Raw genomic sequence first — 22,939 nt, 5'->3', positions numbered from 1 at the left:
TTGAGACAGTCATGACTCATTTGGTTTGAGAGGAGATTTTCGTCTGCCTCAGCAGCTCATCGGGAGACAGCCGGCTGGTGACCGAACCTCCCCAACTGACAAGAGATGAAAGTGTGGGAATAAGTTGAGAGGAGCGTCGCAGGTTTGATCCCTGCCTGGCAGTCGCCCCTCAGGTCTGCTTACCCCTGTCTTCACTGGTGTCAAAGCCAGTTTCAGCTCCGTATTTCATAAAAACAAAGAACAAAAACGGCAGTTATGGAGAAACCAAACGATGGGCGTAGTAATTCAGTCCCTTATTGGATCATTTGACAGACAGCACAGTCCCATTAAAAATGCTTTTGTGTTCTCACTTCAGCCGACTGGGGTCATGTTTTGGGCGGTGCTTGATTGTTGGACTGTCAGCAGGACTTGGATAAAAGGATGAGGCTGATTTTAGGAGGTTTGTAGCATCGGCTATTCAGTATTGGAGCGGATTTATCCCAGAACCACCTGGTAGCGGGTCTACCAGGCCTGATGGGGGACTGCGATGACTGGGAGTTTTTGTTAAGCGGCGTTAACGTCTGGCGAGGCGGCCAAAGTCTCCATCAGACAGAAACTGCTGTGGTCTTGGTTATTGAGCCTCCTCGTGATAACAAGAAGTCTGAACACGGAAATGCCACAATGTTGCAATGCCACGAGAGTGTGCCAGCGAGCAGCATGACATCACCGTGATGTTGGTGTGACACCGTCAGACCGACCAGTCAGAGCAACCTCTCCTATGATGTCGATTAGTTCCAACCAAGCAGCCGGATTGGTCAACTGGACTTCTAGAATGTCTTCATATCCATTTACCGCCTGCTCAGATGATGAACACACCACCACTATAAATATCACTCTCCACTCAGGGCTTTTCAATCCTGGGTTGGGGGCTTTTCCTTGTGAATTATTATTTTATTTCTGACACCTATAGGATCACTTTTATGGGATTTAATGTTTATGTAGCCAGTAAACTGTTCAGCCAAGCTCGTGGTAGTAACACAGGCGCGGCGGTCCTGGGTCATAGAGCCCTGTGGAATCAAACCTAATCTACGTTCTAAATCCCAGAACTCCATCTGTGAATCTGCTCCCTACGGTGCTGCTCCACCCGTCGGTTGCTGACCTGTGCTCGGCCCCCGAAAAAAAAATCACACTCGGCGTGTTGGGCTGCAATTGAGCCACCGGCGCCCTTCAAACGATACCTGCCGCCAGGCCTGACACTGGCAGCTGGTCTAACAGTCGTGTCTCACATGGCGTCTGTCTCGAGTCATTGACTGGTTTCTGAGTCTTGCGATTAAACGGTGTTAAGTGACGAGCTTGAACACATTTGTTATCCTTTTTGTTCAGAATCCCTCGAGAACAAGTGGCTTCTACAGGCATGACTCCATCAGACACAACTGCATAGACGCACACCGAATCTTTGCACTCACACTGAAAGATATACAAATATATTTTCAGCATTTTGACCTGCTTTCATCTTCAGTCTGACTGAAATTTTCAGCTGCCTCAAAACTGCAAAAAAAAAAAACAACAGTTGATTTTTTGTATGTTTTCCCATAAAAAAAACAATTTCACATCCCCGAACTGAAAACTTCTCTCTTCTTAAGAAATCTTTTCAACCTGGCAACAAAACAAAACAGGAAGCGCAGGGTGGGGCTGCTCTCCACCAGGTCTGCTTCTAATCTGACATGGATCTGGTCTCCCCATGACAGATTTCAGGAATGCAACAAGTTCAAAAGGGAAAAAAAAAAAAAAAAGTGTTTTGCTGGCTGATGCATCACAACGTGGTTATTGTTCGAAGAGTTTAAAGTACTAAACAGGCATTTCTCCTCCAAGCAAAACGACCACTTGGGTTGTCGACCTGCTGACGCTCGCCTGCAGCAGCATCGCTGGCTTCATCGTGACAGGAAGGGCAGTGAGACTTCTGTGTGACGTGTTCTCTAACATTTTTATTGTGGTGGAACTGCTATAATGCTGCTTTTTTATTCAACTGAAGTGGAAAAATATGAATGAAAAGCTTGGTGACTCCAGTATTTGTTGACGTGCATAGTTTGCATTGTTTGGCAGGAAAGCCAGAGAAGTCTTAATTTGTTCATCAAAGTGAACAGAGATGAAGACACGACAGGTGCGATGATTCGACCTGATCTCGAACAGACGCCCATTTAGGCTCTGTCTGAATCTTTACCTGGGAAAGTTACACTCATAAAAAGGTGTGAGGGGAATTTGTAAATCTATTAATTTCCTTCGTTTGAAATCCTCATCCCCACCTCAAACATCAATTATTGCCTGCAATGATGAAACTTTTTATAAAGCAATTTTGGAGAAACAGTGTTTAGAGTTAAGCCCTTGGTTGCAGCCTCATCCCTGTCAGAGAACAGAGGGATCCAAGCTTTTAATTAATCAGAACGCCGGCATCCTGGAGGATACACGCACACCGACAGTGCAGCAGGAACATTTGGGCATGACAGGCCGAGAGTGGCAGATCAGCCGCCGCTCAAATATCTCTGAGACACTTATAAAAGTGTTTCTGATGTATAACCTAAACTGTAGTACACAGCCAAGGAGCACAGAGTACACTCACTCCGTGTAGGTATGGTGGTGGTGGGCAATGTGACCCACCGCCGATGCTGCTGATGTTTCAGATACATCCTCTTTATGATGGAGACCACACGTCGAACGATATGGACCAAACACAAGCCCGGCGGAATTCACTGAGGTGGAGGAATAGATTTTTGCACGTTGGGCCACAGAGAAATGCTACCAGTGGAAGCTGGAATCTCCTGGTGTCCTGCAGTACCACTGCTGCTCCACTGCTGTGAGCTGACGTACTACGTCTCTGCATGGCATGCCAGCTGCTCAGCAGCAGAGAGGAGAGCCCTTCAGAAGGTCAGCAATACCTCCCAGAAGATTATCGGCTGCTCGCTCGCCTCTGAGAACAACGTATTCAGCTTTCGCTGGCTCAGGAAAGCAGCTGAACGAGGCACCCACCCTGGACATCGTTTGTGTGACCCGCTGCCCTCTGGTACACACTTACATTCCCGCTGCGCCTTCTACTGTTTATTCATAATGCAAAGACATTTTACATTTTAATTCTTTAACACACCAGCATTTTAAGTACCTTAGTTTGAAATATTTTCCATTTTTAATTGCTGTTTATTATGAATGTGCGCACTGATAGGATTGCCTCTCATTTTCATTGCGCTCCGCAATAACAATAAAGGAAAGTACCTATCTTCATTTAAGTACTACTACACACAACTGCATCAAAGTTATTCCAGAGTACTTATATCCACTGCTGTAGAACTACCAATTTATTTTTATATGCATGTACTCCTATCTAATATGGTACCAAGCTCAGCACAACTCTGTGTATACTATGTACAGTTTGTTTCTTAATTAAGATGGCTTTGTTGCAAATGCATGTCATTTGACATGAAAGCTCTGAGAGGTCTGACATGAATTATTTTAGAGCTCTCAGAGCTTTCATGTCAAAGGTCTACATGGTTTAGGCGGCGTGCTGCCTCCTGGCAGGGCTGGAGGATGTGGCCAGAATTTTTGAAAACATTTTTTGTCTTTTCAGGTGTAAGGAAATTTAAGAGGGGCACAGGAAAAGAGACGATATTTGTCGTGAGTTCAAACACACACTCCAGCATGACGGAACCTTATTGATGTAACCCCCCCCCCCCCCTTTAGGAAGACCTGCAGCAGAAATGTGCGTGTTTGCCTGCTAGTCTACATCTGAGTGTTTGCTTCTGCACATCCAGACATGCAACCGTTCCCACGTAGCGATGCAGGTCTGTGTGCATTTTTCCCTTTGCAGTTCAGCCAGAGAATTTATTAGCATGCCCTTGTCTGTGTGTGTGTGTGTGTGTGTGTGTGTGTGTGTGTGTATTTGCCAACACTGTGGGAGCACAAGCAGACCAACATTGAATTAATGCAGAAGAGCAAAAATAATGACCAAATTAATTCCCAAAGACGTAGTAAATTATCTTTTCAGCAAGCTGATGCAAAATGAAGTTTTTCCTTCGCGCCACCCCAGCTTGCAATAAATAAGCTGTTTTGGCTATAAAACTAATGTAGCAGCCAGAGATACAGACTGCCCTCTAAAATGGAAATTCATGAGCCTAAATGGCACAGAGGGAATATCAAAATATGACATATCCTCTGCTCCCTTCACCCCCACTTCTCTCTCTGTCTCTCACCACCTCCCCATTCCATCCATCCCTCTCTTCTCTCCAGAGTTTTTCAACAGAGAGCACATCTGCTGTAGACACTGTTCTGAAGGACACGTCAACCCTCCGTGACACGGCTGACTAAGCACACGGACGGACAGACAGAACTGCCGGACGCCTCACTCACGTGATCCCAGGGGAGTCCCAATCCATACTGGAACTGGATTAATCTGACACAGACACCAAAACCCGCCCGCGCAGCAACAGATTCATGGCGTGCACTTTCATGGTGTCCTTTCATTCCTGGTGGAACTTTCAGGACCACAAGAGTCTTTACAACAGACATTTCACTCAAGCAGCTGAACTTCAACTAACACAAAAGTACTTGCTTTTTTAACACAATGGTGCGTAGCGCTAGTTCTGACAGGCCGTAAAGTCAAACTCGCCCCACGTCAGCTGATTCCCTTCTCCACTGGTAAATGTCATTCAAGTCTCTTTATTCAAGCTGCTTCAGTCTGCCTACATTTCCTGGGTTCTCTGATTGCTGCTCTGCAACTCAACTCCTTGACATGCAGTATCTGACTGAGTGGCACTCAGGGAGCCTGTTGCTGGCTTCGTTCTGGGCCATACGGTGTTGCTCTCGCTGCCTTCAGGTTGGATCAGAGCCATCTAAAGTTCTTTTGACGTCTGACTGAAAGAGCTTCTGGTGTCATTGCGGTTCAGATGGTGTGCTTCATCAGTGGTGAGGATCTGACACTGACAGCCTGAACTAACAGCAGGAAACAAACCAGAAACTGTGGTTTTATCAGAGCAAACAGACAATGAAATGTGATAATCAGCAGGTCTTTATACTTGGAAAGCCCAGGGTAAACAAAGGGAGCCATGAGTAAACCCCAGGGTGCACTCATGCTCAAACCCATGTGTTGTAAACTGATCAGAGAAAAGCACAGATTGTTTGTAGAGAGAAGCAATAATCTGATTTTCTTTTTATATCCAGAACTTTGCTTGGGAACATTGTGACTTTCGCTACAAGAGCACAGTACGTTTCCCTCCTTCCTGGTGCACCTGAGACACTCTCAAGTCTTTGCGGGGTAAGTCAAAGTTCAGACCCCCCCCCCCCCCCACATTCAGTTGTTATGGCAAGTCCCCATGTGTGTTTGTCACCTAATTTATTGTTGTGTTTCACTCTTGTCAGTCTGGCGGGGGGGGGGGGGGGGTAATAGACCAGGTCAGGTTTTTTCAAGAGTCCCAAAGCACCATCCAACTCTAGTCTCAAGTCCTCTGAGGTTGGGTCCCATTCGAGGCTCAGGTCACAGCTTAAGTCAAGGACGGAGAGTCAAAGGTCCTGGTGACGACTTGAGGACTTGAGTGTATAAGAGTAGGAGTTCTGTCGCAATAAAGCAGTCATGCATGTTCAGACAGACACACAAAGCACTCGTTACCCAGTATGGCCCAATTGGGATGAGCTCTCCTGTTTCTACTGGGATCCTGAAGGTCCGTGGTGGAGGGGCTCCCTCGGCCCAGAGCGGGCTCTCTGCCCTGGTCGCCCCCCCTTCCTGGAGACAAAGTGGCAGAGCTGCTCCAAGGTTCCCCACCCTCTGTAAGAGATGCGCTTGATTCAGGACCACTAACCAAACCAGCCACGAGGGGTCACCGGGGTCACAGAGTTCACAGGGAGGTCAGGACTCACAGGTTAAAGGAGGAAAGGTCAAACAGGAACATTAACCTGGAGGGCAAAACGCACGGTCTGGGTTGTTTCCAGCACAGGTAAAGGCAGAAGGGGGTGGGGTTCTGGGGGACTCTGGACCAGTTGTCTGTGGTATGACTGAGGGAGTATAGTTCTTCTCTTCAGCAGACACAGTTAGGGAGCACAACACTCTTAGCTGTCAATCAACACAACGGGGATTATGCTCTCGATCTCCTGAGTGGGTCTGGTTCTTGTCACATTAGTGAAACTGTATTCACAAATCAAACTAAAGCCCCATGTGGTGCCCGTACAAGAGGCCAAGTGCAACAGCAGAAGATTATGGACGGTATTTTCCTAGATTACCCACTGACAAACTGCACAGTCCATGCGGTGAAAGATCACTATTTAGCCCACTTGTGTGTTAAGGGAGAGAACACACAGCCGCATTGATCGGGTAGTCATGCTAGCCTCACATGAAACAAGCCCAGAATAGAAGCATCTGAAGCTGCCTGCTAAATTGGGGGCACACAGTTATAGATTTTGAGTTAGGAGGACGGTTGTGGATGAAACACATGCAAATTTATGTATCAGTGCCCTCATTTAACATAGCGGAGAGCAGAGACTGACACAGAATAGGGCTCGGCTGTTTGTGTGTGTGTGTGTGTGTGTGTGTGTGTGTGTGTGTGTGTGTGTGTGCCAACGGGTGCATTCTTCTGCATGTACATGTGTGGTTCATGCGCACTCTTGGCTCTCAGTTCCGTGTGTGTTTGCTTTTCAAGGATGCTGCTGCTCAGTGATCAAAAGGAGAGGCACAAAGGGAGCAGGGAGAGAAAAAGGGGGTGATGCTGTTATTCTCCAAAGAGAGGCGGCGATAGTTAGGGACGCTGTTTTAATCAGACACTCTGTGGACAAACATGATCACAAGGGGGAGAAAGTTCACTCCGGCTGCCTAGTAGAGATCTGCACGATGTGCTGAGAGGGAAAAGAACATTTATTGCTGTACTTCTAAGAATCGAGTACGAGCTTGGCGAGACCACTGCTCAAATTATCCTCCCTGCAATTAAAAATCCCACCAATGCAGGCTGCAGCGCACTAATGATACGACTGCACATCACCCTGATTACACTCACTGCAACACATGAACAACAGCATCATGACGGCGCTGCACATCCACTCTTCTTCATTTTACTGAGCCCGGGGGCGGCCACGTTGTGACATGAGCTACAAACTGTCGCCATAAATTCATTCATTTGAGGTCAAAAATTACAACCTGGATAAATTGCAGTCAAAAATATAACCTATTCCAACAATCTGACGAAACCACGGACACAAGTTATTAGTTGTTCCCACACGTTCATTAATTAGTGGCCGCAAGATACAACTTTTACGCCCCCCATACTTTCATTAATTTTTTTTGGCTACGGAATAAAAATTACGCTTTGAATTTGATTAATTTGTCACTGCAAGTTAATTTTCCCCAACATATTGATTAATTTTTTTTTTGCCCTACATCTGTTGGCACAAGATAACGTGTTTCCACCTTTTGATAATTACATCAATTTATTGCACTAATTAATCAAAGAGTGGAAACAAGTTACATCTCATAATCATAAGCAACTTATATCTCGGGGCGACAAAAAAAACCGCCTCCATGTTTTCTCCGTCTGTCACAACCCTGAGTCTAATTTTGTGTGAGCAAGATTTATAAATAAGGTTTGACCTTCTAAATGAACAGTTTAACAATCCCCTTACAGTAAGTAACAGTTTAATGGAGTATTTACAGCAAAATGACAACATGAAAATGTGCATTTCCACTTGAACGCTCTTGAGGGTTTCTGAGTTGGATGTGAACCATAAAACAAGAGCAATGCTTTGCAATGTGACGGAAACAACTGGAGGAGCCCAAACTTGTGATATCAGAGGGGGCGGCGTGGCTCAGGGGTAGAGTGGCCGTCTAGCAACCGAAGGGTGGCTGGTTTGATCCCCTACCCCAGTGACCATGTTGAAGTGTCCTTGAGCAAGATACTGAACCCATAATTGCTCCTGATGAGTAGGTTGGCGCCTTGCATGGCAGCCTCCACCATCAGTGTGTGAGTGTGTGTGTGGACGGGTGAATGAGACGACACTGTAAAGAGCTTTGAGTGCCGCTAAGGTAGAAAAGCGCTCTATAAAAATGAGTCCATGAGTCCATCAGATGGATTTCACTTCCAGGGTGTTGTATTATTCAAAAGATTCATTATTTTTATTTTAGTTCTCACATTTATACATTGAAAGGACTGTAAATGACACCAAAAGAAACGGCAATAACTGCTGGAAATGAGATATTTTAACCATGTCAAGCTGGGGGAGAGGCGTGACTTTACAAATCCACCAGTATAAAAGAATGAAGGCGCACAGCTCAGTCGAGTCCAGTTTGCTTTGGTAGAGGATGAAATTCTATTAAGACACAAGTGAAAGCCCTGACAGCCGCAGCCACGCCAGATTAATCCTGCGAGTTGACTGTGCAGCTGACGGCTTAGAGCAGCAACCTGACACAAGGTCCTGACTTTGGAACACCTGCCAGTGGTCAGTCACGCCTCCGCCAGCCCAGCAAAACACAAGGATTAGGAGTGTCGCAGCGAGCCACACTGCACTTGTATCAGCAGTATTAAGACACATTTGAAAGACTGCAGGAAAGCCCGGCAAGCACTGATTTATTCATTTGTAAATGATCTAACACCCAGGCTGAGGCCAGCTCCGCCCCCCCCCCCCCCTTTTTTAACAAATACAGTGAATACATTTTTATCGTGAAGCCACGAACTTTGATGATGCAGGTAACAAACTGCAACATCTGCCAGGTTTTCCCTGTCCCGGGCTAATGCTTAACGCTTAGCATCAGAGCTACGACAATTAACCCATTCGTCAATTCGTCAATCAAAAGAAAACTAGTGGCTAATTAGAACTAATAACTAACTGAATAGTCAACTCACCTCTCCAGGCAGTAGCAGTTTACAAAAGAGGTATAATAACGGCTAACTAATGCTTAGTATAAGCTTTACTGAGGCATAATTAGCCATTTACGAATGCTGTTCATGACCTTCCTGAAAAGCAAGGCGTATTTAACCCCTTCAGTCCACTTCACCATCTTGGCTCAACCCTTTGATGACATGAGCACCAGTAGGAAGGGTTACTGGACACGGGAGTTGACTAAGCATCAACTGTTATGAATGTCCATTCACTGTTAGCTTTCAGTCGGCGTTCGCGGGTCCCAGAGTCAGAAACATCGTGACTCGCTGCAGTTTTTGGTCAACGAAGAGCCTTTGTTGTGTTGGATGGACAATGAACACGTCGTGTTGTGATCTGGCAAATTCTGATGAGCATTTTTTTTTTTTTTTTTTAGATTTTCTTGACTTTAAAAAAAAAAAAAAGGATTCGTTGATTCAGAGCAGAGTGATTTTGAGGAATGCTGCATACGTATATCCAGTACCTCACAGAAGACCCTTTATTGTTGTTTTCTACAGTTATAATTATTCATAAATAATAATTATGTAATTAGAGTCACTCATCCCTTGCGAGTCTTGCCCTAATGCATGTGTGCAGATACTTGTGTATGAATACATGCGTAGGTGTGTGCAGCTGTGCATGTAAAAAGTTAATTGTCCATATTTGCATGCAGTATAAAGCAGCAGCGGGTGGCAGAGCTGGCACACGCTCCCTCCTGCTGATAGGAGCTGTCAGCTGCGTTTATTAACAATGATGAATCACCCCTCCACTTCACATCCAATCAAAGGTCTCTCAGAGGGAATCAAACCTGGTCACCTTTAACTAAATTATTTTCTTGGCTCATGGTGTGCCAGCTAGCGATTGGACTGGCAACCTGATGATGTGGCTGCTGCTAGAATTCCTCTGCCAATGGACAACAGCTGGATCAGTCATTTCTGAAACAGCGTGTTGAATTAAGAGGCCAGCTGACATGTAGCTGCATGGGGACCGAGAGTTTTAAAAGGCTGGAACGAGGACATGAAAATCAGCTTCCTCAGTTCGGTGGGAGATTGAATACAAGGGTGATGTCTTGACCTTTGCTTAGGATGAGGAGTAAAGTGTAACAAGCTGCATACAAATCATTCGCACTGTACAGGAATCCATCTTGGCCCTCATCCCAAACCTTCAGCAACAATTTATAGACTCACGACAAAAATCTTTCAGACAGAAACTGTAGTGGTGGAGTCATAATTAATTTCAGCGTCAGAAGCACCTTTCTAAGCATGCGGCCTTTGACATTGATGCTGCGTTCACCTGCACCTCGGACGCTCCCTCCTTCTGAATTTGGGGGCTCGTGAGGTTTCAGGTGGTAACATGGAAACAACTTAGACGATAGGAGGAAGATGTGTTGTACTTTAAAGCTGTGAACCAATAAAACAACCTGTTTCCCTAAGTGAGTGACAACGTAGAGCGAAACAACACCTGGTCATCACATTTTCTCAGCCAGGAACTAATTTTCCTGCTATTTTCAACACAACAAGAGTAAAAACAATCTTACACAGAGAGACATCTCCTCGTGTGTCGCACTTTAGCACAGACCTTCCTGGTCCGTGTCTGTATGAGCCACAGAGACGAGCCCCAGTTTCTAATTAAAACTGGCCAAGTCTTCCTTCATGAAGTCAGCCGTGCACACAGAACTAGCTGGAGTCTGACGACCAAAAGGACGAAATCGTCTCACTGCTCCATCCATTTTGGAGCAGTATCTTGATTGTTAGGAGGCGCTGTCATGCTAAGACAGCGCCTCCTAACAATGTTGAGGTCTACTAGCTGCCTCTGGCTCACAGCTTCTTCCAAACTATCACCAACAATGCTGGGAGTGGCTTTGGCCGATGGGCCAATCAGGTAACGTCGTGCCACCCTGGGAGCAGTCAGGACAGACCCAACATCCTTCTCACTGCACTGAATCTTTTATTATCGGCCAAATATTTCACGATAACTCTGTTGAGACATCTCTTATCCTCTCTGCATATTTCACATTGCTATCTGCTATGTGCATAAATCAACAGTGTAGAAATGAGAGAAGGTCAGCGAAAACACAAAACTCCCGAGCTCGTGTCCTTCTCTCAGAACGCTGCGGAACTGAACACCACAAACTCGGCGAAGGATGAAACCTTTGATCCCTGCCTGAACGGAAGAGCTCGGGCAGAAAAGGAGGAGGGAAAGGGGGAAAGGAGAGAAATCAATAGATTCTTGTAGACACATTCTCAAGTTCCCAATCTAACACAGCGGTGTATTGATTTGGCTTCATATGAGTGGAGGCACAGGGACAGTCGTGTCGGCAGTGGATCTGGAGCCTTTAACAAAACAAACTGTGTGTAGGAAATGAGACAAAGAGATCCATACAGCCAGCTGACTGTAATGTGGATCAAACACAAGACATGTAGGTGAAGATTCGCACGATGGATGGCTGCATGGATGGCTGCATGGATACCAGAGCCGTCCCACAGATCATTTAACAGAGGGCCAGTATTGGCTGATTAAGCCAGGCTTTGTTCCACTTCAGCCTGCACTGTTGCCCTGCTGCTCTCCTTCATAACAACTGAGCTCTACTTCACGAGCGTTCTGCTGCACCAGCGTCTGAAAAATGTGTGTGACTGTAAAAAACTGAGTTGGGCGAAGCGGTGAGAGACTGTCAGATGCTGATGTTGTCAGGATGCACAGATTTCCTTTGTGAATTAGCAAAAAAAAAAAAAAAAAAGAGAGAAAAAAAAGCAGGATAGAAAATTCAGGTAGCAAAACCGGCTCTGCCACTGGCAGGTCATATCAGCCCTCACTAATTAACGGGAATTCAGAGCAACACCATGAACTGCCCTGAAGTCACGTTGAAGAGGCAGCAGACTGGCTGCACTTTCCAGAGTTTCTTGAGAGGGTTGGACCTCTGCTGTGTTGGAGGCTGTGCATCGGGCTGTTTATCAGCACGTCGCCGCTCGTTGTTTCATGCAGATAATATGGAGACAGGCAAACATGAACTCTCGCCCAAATCAGTGCCTCTGTAATTTTACAAATGTCATATTTTTGGAACAGGATCGGGTTTTGTAACTTGTCTTTATTTCCAGTAAAAGTTAGAGGTGTGATGTTGATGTGGCACATGATTTCACCTCCGTTTAAATAATTATTAGAATTCGCTGAGACTGTGTATTGGCAGATATTCATGCATGTCACTGTACGTCACTGCATCCCAGCAGGCGTAACTACAGCAGGTCTGCAGCCACAGCAGGAGGATACTTCCTAATTTGACCACCGGCTGATAGTGGGGACCTGGATAAAACTGGCTGGAAGTGCAACTAAGTTGTTGTTAAGTTAAAAAAGAAGAAAAAACACGAGAAGGCAGAAGGAAGATGATCATTAGAGACAAGGCAACCTCCGATATCGGACGAGGACGGCAGAATCTGAGTCATTACCCTCTGCACTGCTTTCCTGTTGTCTTGTTTGGCCACTTGTGTTCATTATTATTTCTCCCCTGATCCCTGATGTTGACAGTTCCAATTACAGTCGCAAGATCAAACATGGTGGAAATAATCTTTAGGAGATCTAAGGGCAGCAACTCAAGCAGAAGCAAATATTGATTTAATAGGATCACTGGACAGAGAGATGCTCGGACCAGTGCATCGCTAGTTTAGCCTCACAGCAGCTTGAGGTTTAAATACCAGAATCAATGTTTCTACAATCAGTGCAGCTCATGGTTTGCTGTCACTCTTGACCTCTTATAAAGCCACCTCCTCACCAGTTCCTAGAAAACTGGGCTCCCTCGAGTGTTCGTGAGTTGATTCGATTCATTTCCGTTGATGAAAGCGCAATTTTCTAGAAAATACGCCTTCATCTATGGAAATGAAATGACTCAACTCCCTGTCACTGTTGAATCACTCAGGCTATATCATAAAACAAGAAGCCTCTCTCTCCTACATGTCGTTCACTCAGTCTCGTTTGACCCACGGAAACTGGAAGAAGTCCTGACATCCACATGTACGCCTCTTTTATTATGGTCTGGAAAGATGGATCAAGGCTGGCCACAACTCAATAATGTCAGGATGATGCAGTGCTGATCCAGCGTGTCAGACTGGTTCACTGCTGGACTCAAGACTGGACAAGCTTGCTATCTTTGAACAACTCACGTGAAGTAAAAACTACTTGTGACCTGTTTAAATCTTGCTTTGTTCAGACAACTGAAGCAAAACATCCCCCAAAGTGTATCTTGCAATTCAAGTATTCACAAATAGCATTTTGAGCTCACAAAGGCAGTTTTCCCTCCTGCATTACATCACCAGAGCGCAGAAGGAGGCAGCCATGATTTTTAGCTTGAAGCGACTGGCAGCTAACAACAGCTACAGAAAAAAAGAAAAAAAAGCACAAAACTGTCTCAGAAAACTGTTTGACCCACTGACAGGTCAGGTGCTTCAGGTGAGTCAGCTCACTTGTGCTTGTTCACAGTCGCTCTTGAGTACTTAAGAAACACTTTGTGGGTAAAGTATCACGGTATTATGAACAAACTGTGGGCCGGTGTCAGTCAGGTATGTGCCTCCCAGCACATCCATCATTGTATGGTCTAAATAGTTGGAGTGAAAACTCATAACCCAAAAAGCTACAAATATGTTTGATTGACTAAGCAGGAAATGACAGAAAAAGTGTGCTCAGTCAACCGTCCCTGAATGAAAAAAGGCTGAAAAATAAAGTTAAAAGATCAGGGGGATTCGCTCTCTCCCTCCCTCTCCCTCGCTCTCCCTCGCTCCCCCTTCCTTCCTTCAGAATATGCCACATAACAAATTATGTTTCTCCCTCTGTAACTCCTCTACATTCCCCTCCTGAGTTTATCTCTCTCACACACACAAACACACACACACACACACACACACACACACACACACACACACACACACACACACACACACACACACTAACCCAAGCAGGGAAAGAGATAGCAGCAGACACTCTTATCTCTAAACATTGGCAGCCCATAATGAGAGTGACTTCCTCTGCAGCCAGTGGTTGAGTGGTGCTGACAGCCTTTCAGTGCTGTGTGTCAGCACAGGAGGATGTGAAGCACTGCTGTGGCTGACAGCTGTGCCACGCTCTTACAGATGTTTTCATACACACACACACACACATGCACACACGTCACTGCTACTGTGCTTGGAGGTTGACTTCAGTAGAAGGAAAGGACAAGATGTGTTTGAAGTGTTGACACATGGGGAAGACACGGCATTGAGCTTGGCTTGTCAGGGGCTTGTGAGTGGGTGATATATACTGCAGCCAACAGGGAGGAGGACGGAGCTTAAGCAGAGAGTTTGAGCCAAGCAGACATCAACACACAACAACCAGGAAACAAATTAATTACAAGAGAGCGAGAGCTCTGAGACTACAACATTTGAAACATGCACAAGGTGGAGATAAATAGTTCAAACTCCAGGAAACATGTCTGGACTAAGTTGAGTTGAAGAGACTGAAGCCAATAACAGGACAGAGATTCAGACATTTTACCAAAAAGCGTCAAGTATCAAACGCTGTCCTTTTTTTTTTTTAAACAAAGTTCTGAAGTACAAATAGCTGTGAGGGATTTGGCAATTTGTCGAATGGACGACTGACTTTCAACACACGCTCAAGTTCAGAAAAACGAATGACATCTTTTTTTTTGTTTGCGTGTCGCCTGCTGCGTCCTGGACCCCATCCCTGCAGAATCACGGTGATCACAGCGATCTTGCCTTCAATAGTAAAAGCTGCTTTATTGTATAGAGCGACACAGGAAAACTTGGAGGGAAGTAAGAACCGCCGAACATCCCTCGTCTCTGTGTCTCATACCTGGAACGCCACACTTCTGAATTTCAAAGCGTTGTATGTGTCCTGAAATCAGCCAAACGCCAACAAGATTAGAGAGGTTGCCACAGAAATTGAAGCTCATCACAGTGAAAACAGAAGAAGGTTCTAGCTCTTGTCGCTAAGCTAATGTTAGCTTTGTACTTTGTATGCATTTAAGCTTCAGCTGAAGTCAATGAATTCTTTTGTTTGCTTGCTGTTAGTCGCTAAGCGAGCATCACTCCAGCTTGTTGGTTCTCTGTGCTGTGCAGTCTATTTACCTTAGAAACAAAGGGCGCCTGCAAATAACCAACGTGGTGACCATTATAAACCGTTACTGTTGATAGAACTACTGGTTATATTATTACCTTTAAATGTCCACACAGTGGTAAAAGGTGAGAGTGCAGGCCAGGCTGAAACGACAGCAGGATGAACTCATTTTATTCACCTTGCACCTCCTGGAATCTGCGACGCTCTTATCCGTTCTCCACTGCCACCCCATCATTTAGCTGCTGCATTCATGTCAAGTCACTTTTGGCTGCAGCCCAGACTGTCGATTACGGTCCATATCCCTTTTTGCCTCGTGTTCCATTTCTCTCATCGAACGAATCCTAAATGACAATTGGCTCCCACAATAAAATGGTATCATATCTGCAAACAGGGCAATAATGAAACGTAATGCTTGTGGCAATCAGCCAGAGTGTTTTGAAACACTTTCAAACCACCCATTCCCCAAATGAAGAGATAGCAGGAAGGTCAAGAATACCTCACTGGGGCTTCAGGGAGCTGGAGGAATTTTTCAAACATGATAATTCAGATGAAGGACGAGAGAAGAAGACGAGGTTGGATAAGATATTTGGAAAGGGACACCTGGAACAAAGAGTCTTCATGAATACAGAAATCTGAAACTGTCCTTGCTGTGTGCTCATCTAGTTCCTGCAGCGCTTTGATTTTCCAGCGGCCGGGGCCAAATGGTGTGGCAGTAATTCTAAGTCCACTTGAATCTCAGAACAAAGCTCTCTGTTTCTGAGCAGCCCCCTCTTGCACGGACCACTGACTCATAAACATGGACAACTGGTGATGAGTGACGCAGCCATGTCATCTAGACCCGGCTCTCGTCTTCCCTGAGCTTATAAGATCTCATGTGGTGCAATCGAAAATTGTTCTTTTTTCTGCTCAGCTTGTCTCCCTCTTTGTTTATTGATTTGAATAATATTAGAATCGCTCGCCATTCACAGACGGGTAGCACACCAGAATATATGCTGATAAAAAAAGTGTCCTCTGCAGGTATTGATTAGATCTGTTTGTTTATATCATATTCTTGTGCGTCTATCTCTCTATGTCACGCATGTGCTCAGTGTAAAGTGAGCCACATTTTCCACTGAGGCAGCAGTGGTCTCAGTTGTTCCCCCGACAGCAGCAGAACTCACTGAACCCTTTCAAGAAGTGAAACAGCCATCAAATCAGGTAGAACCTTGGAGGAGAGATGGATAGAAATGATAAAGGGGTGCATTTCAGCTATTATTCTGTTCCAAGAAAGATTACATGATGGAGATGGCAGCCTATAGAAGTGAGTAAAGCGAGTTGGAGTTGCTTTGTTTTGTTTTTTTTTAATTTGCCACGTCCATCAAGGTTTTCTGATGTGATACTTCTAACTGCACTCAGGAGTTTTGGGTTTACCCGTCTGGATCGTGTCACCACACTCCCGCTGTGGCACCGTGGACTTCAGCTTCTTCACTGAAGTACAAATCTAATTTTGTGAACTCTGATGCCTCCACTTGAGGATTAGAAGCAACTCTGCACCTCACCTGGTTGTTTTTCAGGCCACAGCAGGCGGCTGTAGGTGTGCACGACCTGCTCGGTAACAACCGGCGAACTCGCACTTGGATTCACAAGGTGGAGCGACACACAGCTCCATGTCAACGTGAGTGTTTCTCCATGAATGAAACCAAAACTGCAGCTGTGCAACAACATGTGCACATAGTCAGTGATGACAATGACATTGTATGTTCTGCTCCTGCTGCAGGGGCCAACAACATCAGCCAGTTGAAATGTGACATCACCACTCCATCACGGCTGTCTGCCAATCTCAGATCCAGACGAAACTAGAAGAGATTCTACTGTGCAGAGCGCAGATGTTAAATGGATTTACCCGCTAATATTTCCCTTGGCACGTCCCTGCGCTAGGTTTCCTGAAAACCATCGCGGTAGTTTTTGTGTAATACTGCTGACAGACAGATGGTCCAGCTCCCAGCGAGTGCTTCAGACTCCAAGCACAGTGTTGCATTACTCGCAAGAAACACTCCAAATGTACCAACTTGACTGGAATGGTTTCAGGTCCAAATCTGGGGGAAGCTCATCGGCAGGCGCCTGTAAGGAACCATACTGTCCGTGTGGGTGGAGTCGGGGTCAGCACAATCACAACAACTCAGTATCCAGCCAGATGCCAAATATGCTCATGTCACTGAATCATAGCCGACAAGTTTTATGACGCGATGTTGACTTTTCACCTTTTTGATATTAATATCCTCACTTTATCCTTTGTGACATTTGAGTGAAATTTAGTAGTGATGTAAGAGAAAAATGTGTTGAAGGAGGCGACATTGACTTTGACCTTTGCTGACCATGAATGTGATATCACGCTCGCAAAGACACTCGTGGACACATAGAAATCACCAAATGACATTCAGATAATTTAACACTGATGATGACACGGATTTACTGGAAATGACTGACGTCTTCATGCTGTTGTCTTGATGTTTACGGCGTGACGCTAATGTTGGTGTACTTATCATAACGGCAAGTGAGTGTTTGTGTAGCTGAGATGACGTCCTACTGCACAGTTCTCTCTAATGAAATCTGACAGACGCACACGAGTGTGTCATTGGGAACAGGTGTTCAAGGCCCTGTGTGTGTGTGTGTGTGTGTGTGTGTGTGTGTGTGTGTGTGTGTGTGTGTGTGTGTGTGTGTGTGTGTGTGTGTGTGTGTGTGGTGCGCGCGCATCTGTGCATTTTATGTGCGAGTGTCACAAGAGATTAGTGGCTCCAGCCAGAGACGTGGGGTCGATTATGGAATTACAGGATCATCATGGCGGTCTATTGTTCCTCTCACCGGGATCACCAGGTCTTACTACCCTACTGAGACGAATGTGAGATGCGTACAGACCGACTAGGTCCTGAAAAACAGACCTCGGGTCACAAGTGGTACATAAACGGATGTCTGCGAACTTAAAAGATTTTAAGCAAAGTTGGCACTTAATGATGGCTCAATTTCTATTTTATCAAAATATTTTAGTTTTTTGCTTTCCAATGTGGTCTGATACACACAGATTCTATCAGTGGTGCTCTATCGGGAACATTTTGGGGAGGTTTGTTGAAAATCTGATCCTGCCCAGCCCTGACTGCTGCACCGCTCACCTCCGAGCCTGTTGTTTCTGAAAATGTTTTGCCCCCCACGGGAAGAGCAGCACCAGGGCCACAGCTTGTGACGAGTCATCACGAGTAAGCAAGATATGAGAAACTGGATCAGTTGACAGGAAATTAAACCTCAAAAATCAATATGTTGTTTGAGTCTTTTAGAAAGCAAACATGTCAAATCATTCTTCGGTTCCAACCTTTCAAATTCAAATTGTGTGAGTTCCGGCTTCAAAACTAGGAAACTGGAAGATGCATCTCTTTACTGCTTTTTTTTTCACATTTTAAAGAAAAATAATGCAAATATCAATAGCAGCAGCCATGTAGCAAAAAAGATGAAAAACCCGTCGCTGTCAATCAACATAAAGGTGACTTTGAACAGCAGTTTGGAGCCGCTGGTCGGAATGAACCTGCCCGTGCCGCCTCCTGCAACCTACGACTGCAACGTCAAGATGTGACACAACTTTAATGTGAACTATGATCATGTGCTGCTAATGTGGTTGGTGCTGTGTGTGTGTGTGTGTGTGTGTGTGTGTGTGTGTGTGTGTGTGGAGAGAGAGAGAGTTAAAAAGAGAGAGACAGTACCGCCCACATTAGCATCTAACCCCACTGTAGGAGAATCATCAGCTTCAGGACGAATCGGCTCATTGTGAGGAAACAACAGAGGAAACGGAAAGAAAAGGCTCCTAAAATGGTCTTAAATTCAGTGTTGTTCTTTGAGGATGTGGAGGCAGAGTGCTGCTTTGATTTGACACGGTTCCCATCACCTGCGGTATAATAATGAAAATTTAAAGATGGTTGTGCCAGATTTAGGCTCTGAGAAGCTCACATGGAATCACACAGCTTTGAGCAGCAGTGAAGAGGGACATAACACCGCCATCTAGGGGCGTCAGCTGACACTGCTCACGCACACAGACCAGAGTGTGCCTGCTCTGCTCTACCACAATCTTCCCACAGCCACTCAACAAGTGGACTCAGCACAGCCATGACAGTTAGATGTCCACAACCACAGCGACACACGCCAGCGACAACAGCTTTCTCCCTCTGAAGCGTTTAGCCACTGCTCGATGAGACTCAGAACTATAGCTCCCCATGCAAGGTCACGTCCAGCCGGCATGCAGTGTTGCTGGGGTGAGAACGGCAGGAGGGAGGAGAACACAGATAGCGGAGAGGATGAGGGAGGGCAAATACTTGACACACAGATAACCTTCAGTGAGAGCATGCACACCTCGGAGCCCGGATGAAACAATAAATGAGGTGATGGAGGAGTCTCCTTACCTATGATAGGAGCCAGGCGGAAGATATCAGATAATCGGCTGTTGACCGGCTCATACGGGGAATCCTCCAAGAAATCATTACCTGTTAGGAAGATAAGCAGAACTTTAGATCAATCGATAGCTGGATACATGGCCGGATGGACATCTACAGTTGATGCAGGAGGCACAAGAATATCAGCACATCATCGCCATTGGCAGATATTGGTCATTTATTTAATACATCGATATCTGACTTGAGCAGTTTTACTCCAACAAACGATGCTGACAAGTGTTTTTCAGTAAATACCAAACGTGACTGTCATTAGAGACTGGTTTTTATCGGCATCAGTAGATTGCAGCTATTGGACAAATGATTTATAAAAGATCACATATCGGAAAAACAGAAACCACGGCGCAGCCCTGATAGATAGATATTTTAACCCCCTCCTCTGTTGTTTATCACTCCTCACACTGGCCTGCATGTGACATGGTTATTTGGGTCAGTCAATATCCACGCTGGCACACAGCCACACGCTTGATTAGGCAGGTTGGTCAGCTGTGTTGCGCAACTGGAAGTCGCCTCACTGGGGATGGGCGGGATGCAGTTTAGGAACTAAAAGCCCCCCTCCTGCTATGATCCAACACTTTAAGATGGCACTGCCAGCGCTGAGGGGCTTCAAGCTCCATTACTCTCAAAGAAAGTGATTTGGGAGGTCAAAAAGTCTCTGGGCCCTGCAGGACTGTGGCTGTGAACTGCATCGGGTGCCAAATTTGAATGAAAGTTGAGTGATTGCGCATGATTGCGTTGGACTGCTAATAGATATAAAGCTGTGTGCTACTTTTTGAGTTTATGGTGAAAGAGGAGGGAGGGCTGACAGTGGCCCCTGCATTGAGAGGTGGGGGAGGAGATGGAGCAGCAAATCATGTTTCACAGAACAGATAGGAAATCTTACAGCAAATCTGTTTTTATAGGTTTTGGTATCATTTTTAGGGAAATATTTATCTTTTATGTATTTCTGCTGTGGGCTGGGAGGAACTCCATTTTGTACACAGGCACATAAGGGAAATTACAATAAATCTTGAAATCTTTTCACAGGAGCTGCAGGATGTTCTCTAAACGCAGCCCTGCCCAAACTGGGCCCCTTGAGGCTGTTTGTGTGGGTTTCAAACATCCCCAGAAAAATAAAGCAATACAGCTCTGCTTCTTTTGATAAATGTTTCCCAGAAAAATCAAAGCCCACGCTCTAATCAGAACCTGCAGCAGTTACACGGGTACATTTTGGGGTGGTCCTTAACCAGATCAAGCACCAAAAAGGGTCCTCATAACCCACCTTGTAGCGTCTGATAAATCCCCCAGTAAATGCGCAGGCAGTTCTTCTCCTTCTTCATCCCTCGTTTACACCGGCAGTTGTACAGCGGGCTCTGTTTGAGCGCGTCCATGGCGCTCCTGCACTCGTCCTTGGCCTCCAGGCCAGCCACCATGCTGAAGTTGCTCTCCTTGCCCCCGGCCACGCACTGCCTCATAGTGCGGTACTTGGTGCTGCACGCCTGCTCCTTCAGGCACTGCTCACTGGCCCTCACGCAGTCCAGCCGGCTGGCCCCGGCACGCAGGTTCTCCTCGGCGTAAGACAACACATCTGCAGACAGAGAGCCGCATTCATAACGCAAATTATATTTATTCGATTCCTGCAAACGAGGAACAGTCAGGCTGAAGTACTTCGGGGTGATCAGAGACAGATCTTTACTGTCCATTCAATTCAAATTTTAATCCAAACAGCGGAAAAGTTTACTGATTTTTTTCCCACGCAGGTGAAAATGCGCAGTTATTTATCTTTTATTTGCTGATAATAATCATAAAAAAATAATTGCTCTTGTGACTTTGTCGCACTTTGGACCACAGACCGCATCTATCAGATTAAAAAAAAGCAGTACGAGCATCTCTGAGATAAATAAAAACAAAACAAAACAAAAAAAAACAACAACAATCAGCAGGAAATAAATCAAGAGAATGTTACCTAAAAGAGGCAGGAGGACGTAGAGGACCGCGAGGATCATCGTCTTCCTCTCCATGTGAAAGCCTTTGCTTAAATCTGGGGCTGAAAGCGACTCAGGAGTAGTTTAATTCCCGGGGTACTTCCACAATTCCATTGAAGAGTGTTGCGCTCCGCCAGCAGATCCAGCTTGCCTCACGCGAGGAACGATCTCCCCTCAAAAAAACAACAGAAGAAGAAGAAGAAGAAGAAGAGTCCCGTCCCGATTCTGTCCTAGTCGTCTACAGAGTGTAGGGGGGTCTTCCCTGCTCGAGCTGGTGGTCTCCTGTCACCGCCAAGGGATCAGAGCGGAGGAGGGAGCGGAGCGGTCCTCCAAGTGCGGCCGGTGGGATGCGTCTGAGCGCACGCAGCCAACTGGAGGAGCCCCACTGCTGCTGTCTGGCGCATTGAGCAAGAGGAGAGAAGCAGGCAGCTCCCCTCACTACCACACACTTGTAAAGACAGGGGTGCCTTCCACAGCACAGCTCACTGTGGCAATATCAGCACGGCGGCGGCAGAAAATAAATATTTGTGCTTCACTTAATGAGACGCACGTCCCAGGGTGCACTGCGATCACAACTGTTTGCATCTCTAAAGGGTTATTAGAAGGATTTTTTATTGTGTTTAATAAACTTGCGAGCACACAGTCAGTTTATTAAAATGCACATCGGCCACTTAGAGGTTTACATTTGACTTAACTCGATAATCTTGTGCTGGTTTTACATCTTACCCTGATTGGGTGGGAAGCGTGATTGATGCCGCGAACATTTTTCGCCGGCTTTTATTGCACTTTGACGGACTTGAAGTCCGTTTTTTAAGTGGCACTGAAGTGAGAGAATGAATCATATTTCAGGCATGTGAGAGACGCAGAGGTTCCTCCCGGCTTGATGAACTTCAGAAGATTAAACAGTCTCGGCAAAGCACTTTCCGAGCGGAACCTGCAGTCCAGGGCAAGTGGACACCGTGTGTCTGTCGCCATCTATCGGTGGTTCAAGGTAAAGGTCACTGCGCTGGGCCTGTCATGATATCTAGACTGAAATTTACAATTTTTTGTTGTTGTTCAAGGTGCGAGTTTGGTCTGTAGTCAGATAATTGAAGTCCAGCAGAGAGCTCACAATAACAGGGATGATGCATCGACTCCTCCTATAGCTCATTGATTGTGTCTTCAGAGGCTAATCCACAGGGCCAGACTACGTCAGGGAGCCTCTCTCTGCATTAAAGAACATGCCGAATCAATCAAGGGTGCCAGTGTCCAGCACAGTAAATCAGCTGCTACAGATGGAGAGAGAGAGAGAGAGAGAGAGAGAGAGAGAGAGAGAGAGAGAGAGAGTATGACAACACTCCAGTGAATAATCTGAATAATATTACAAAGGTGGCTGTGACTCGGCAGGGTGGTTGCAGGTGTGGTGAATCAATCTCTCAAGGTAGACTTAAAGTGACTTTCCATTTGTAGCTTTGCCCAAAGCGTTTATTCATTTATTCATTTTTTGGTTACAGGCAGGAGACAAAAACTGGACAATCTTACAATCTGGGCAAATTGTTGGCTTACAATTCGATG

At 45.7% G+C, this 22,939-nt stretch overlaps 1 protein-coding gene across 2 annotated transcripts in view; it reads right to left on the bottom strand.

The window, feature by feature from the left end:
• The window catches only part of gfra1a (gdnf family receptor alpha 1a), an 87,971-nt gene extending 65,399 nt beyond the window's left edge, over positions 1-22,572 (bottom strand). The window contains exons 1-4 of one of the 2 annotated variants that reach the window (XM_086180437.1): positions 21,367-22,572; positions 20,683-20,988; positions 19,374-19,454; positions 5,630-5,785 (exon numbers count right to left, since the gene is read on the bottom strand). In XM_086180437.1, the coding sequence (XP_086036563.1) occupies positions 5,630-5,785; positions 19,374-19,454; positions 20,683-20,988; positions 21,367-21,421 (598 nt within the window). In that variant the 5' untranslated portion in view covers positions 21,422-22,572. The remainder of the gene's footprint in view (positions 1-5,629; positions 5,786-19,373; positions 19,455-20,682; positions 20,989-21,366) is intronic. The other variant, XM_086180438.1, reaches the window with a different exon arrangement.
• Between the last annotated feature and the right edge of the window lie 367 nt (positions 22,573-22,939).

Source organism: Aulostomus chinensis, chromosome 16 (assembly GCF_037954235.1).
Source record: "Aulostomus chinensis isolate RoL2024-O1b breed Wild chromosome 16, RoL_Achi_v1.0, whole genome shotgun sequence".
Taxonomy (NCBI): domain Eukaryota; kingdom Metazoa; phylum Chordata; class Actinopteri; order Syngnathiformes; family Aulostomidae; genus Aulostomus; species Aulostomus chinensis.
This window is presented reverse-complemented; position numbering and strand designations above follow the sequence as displayed.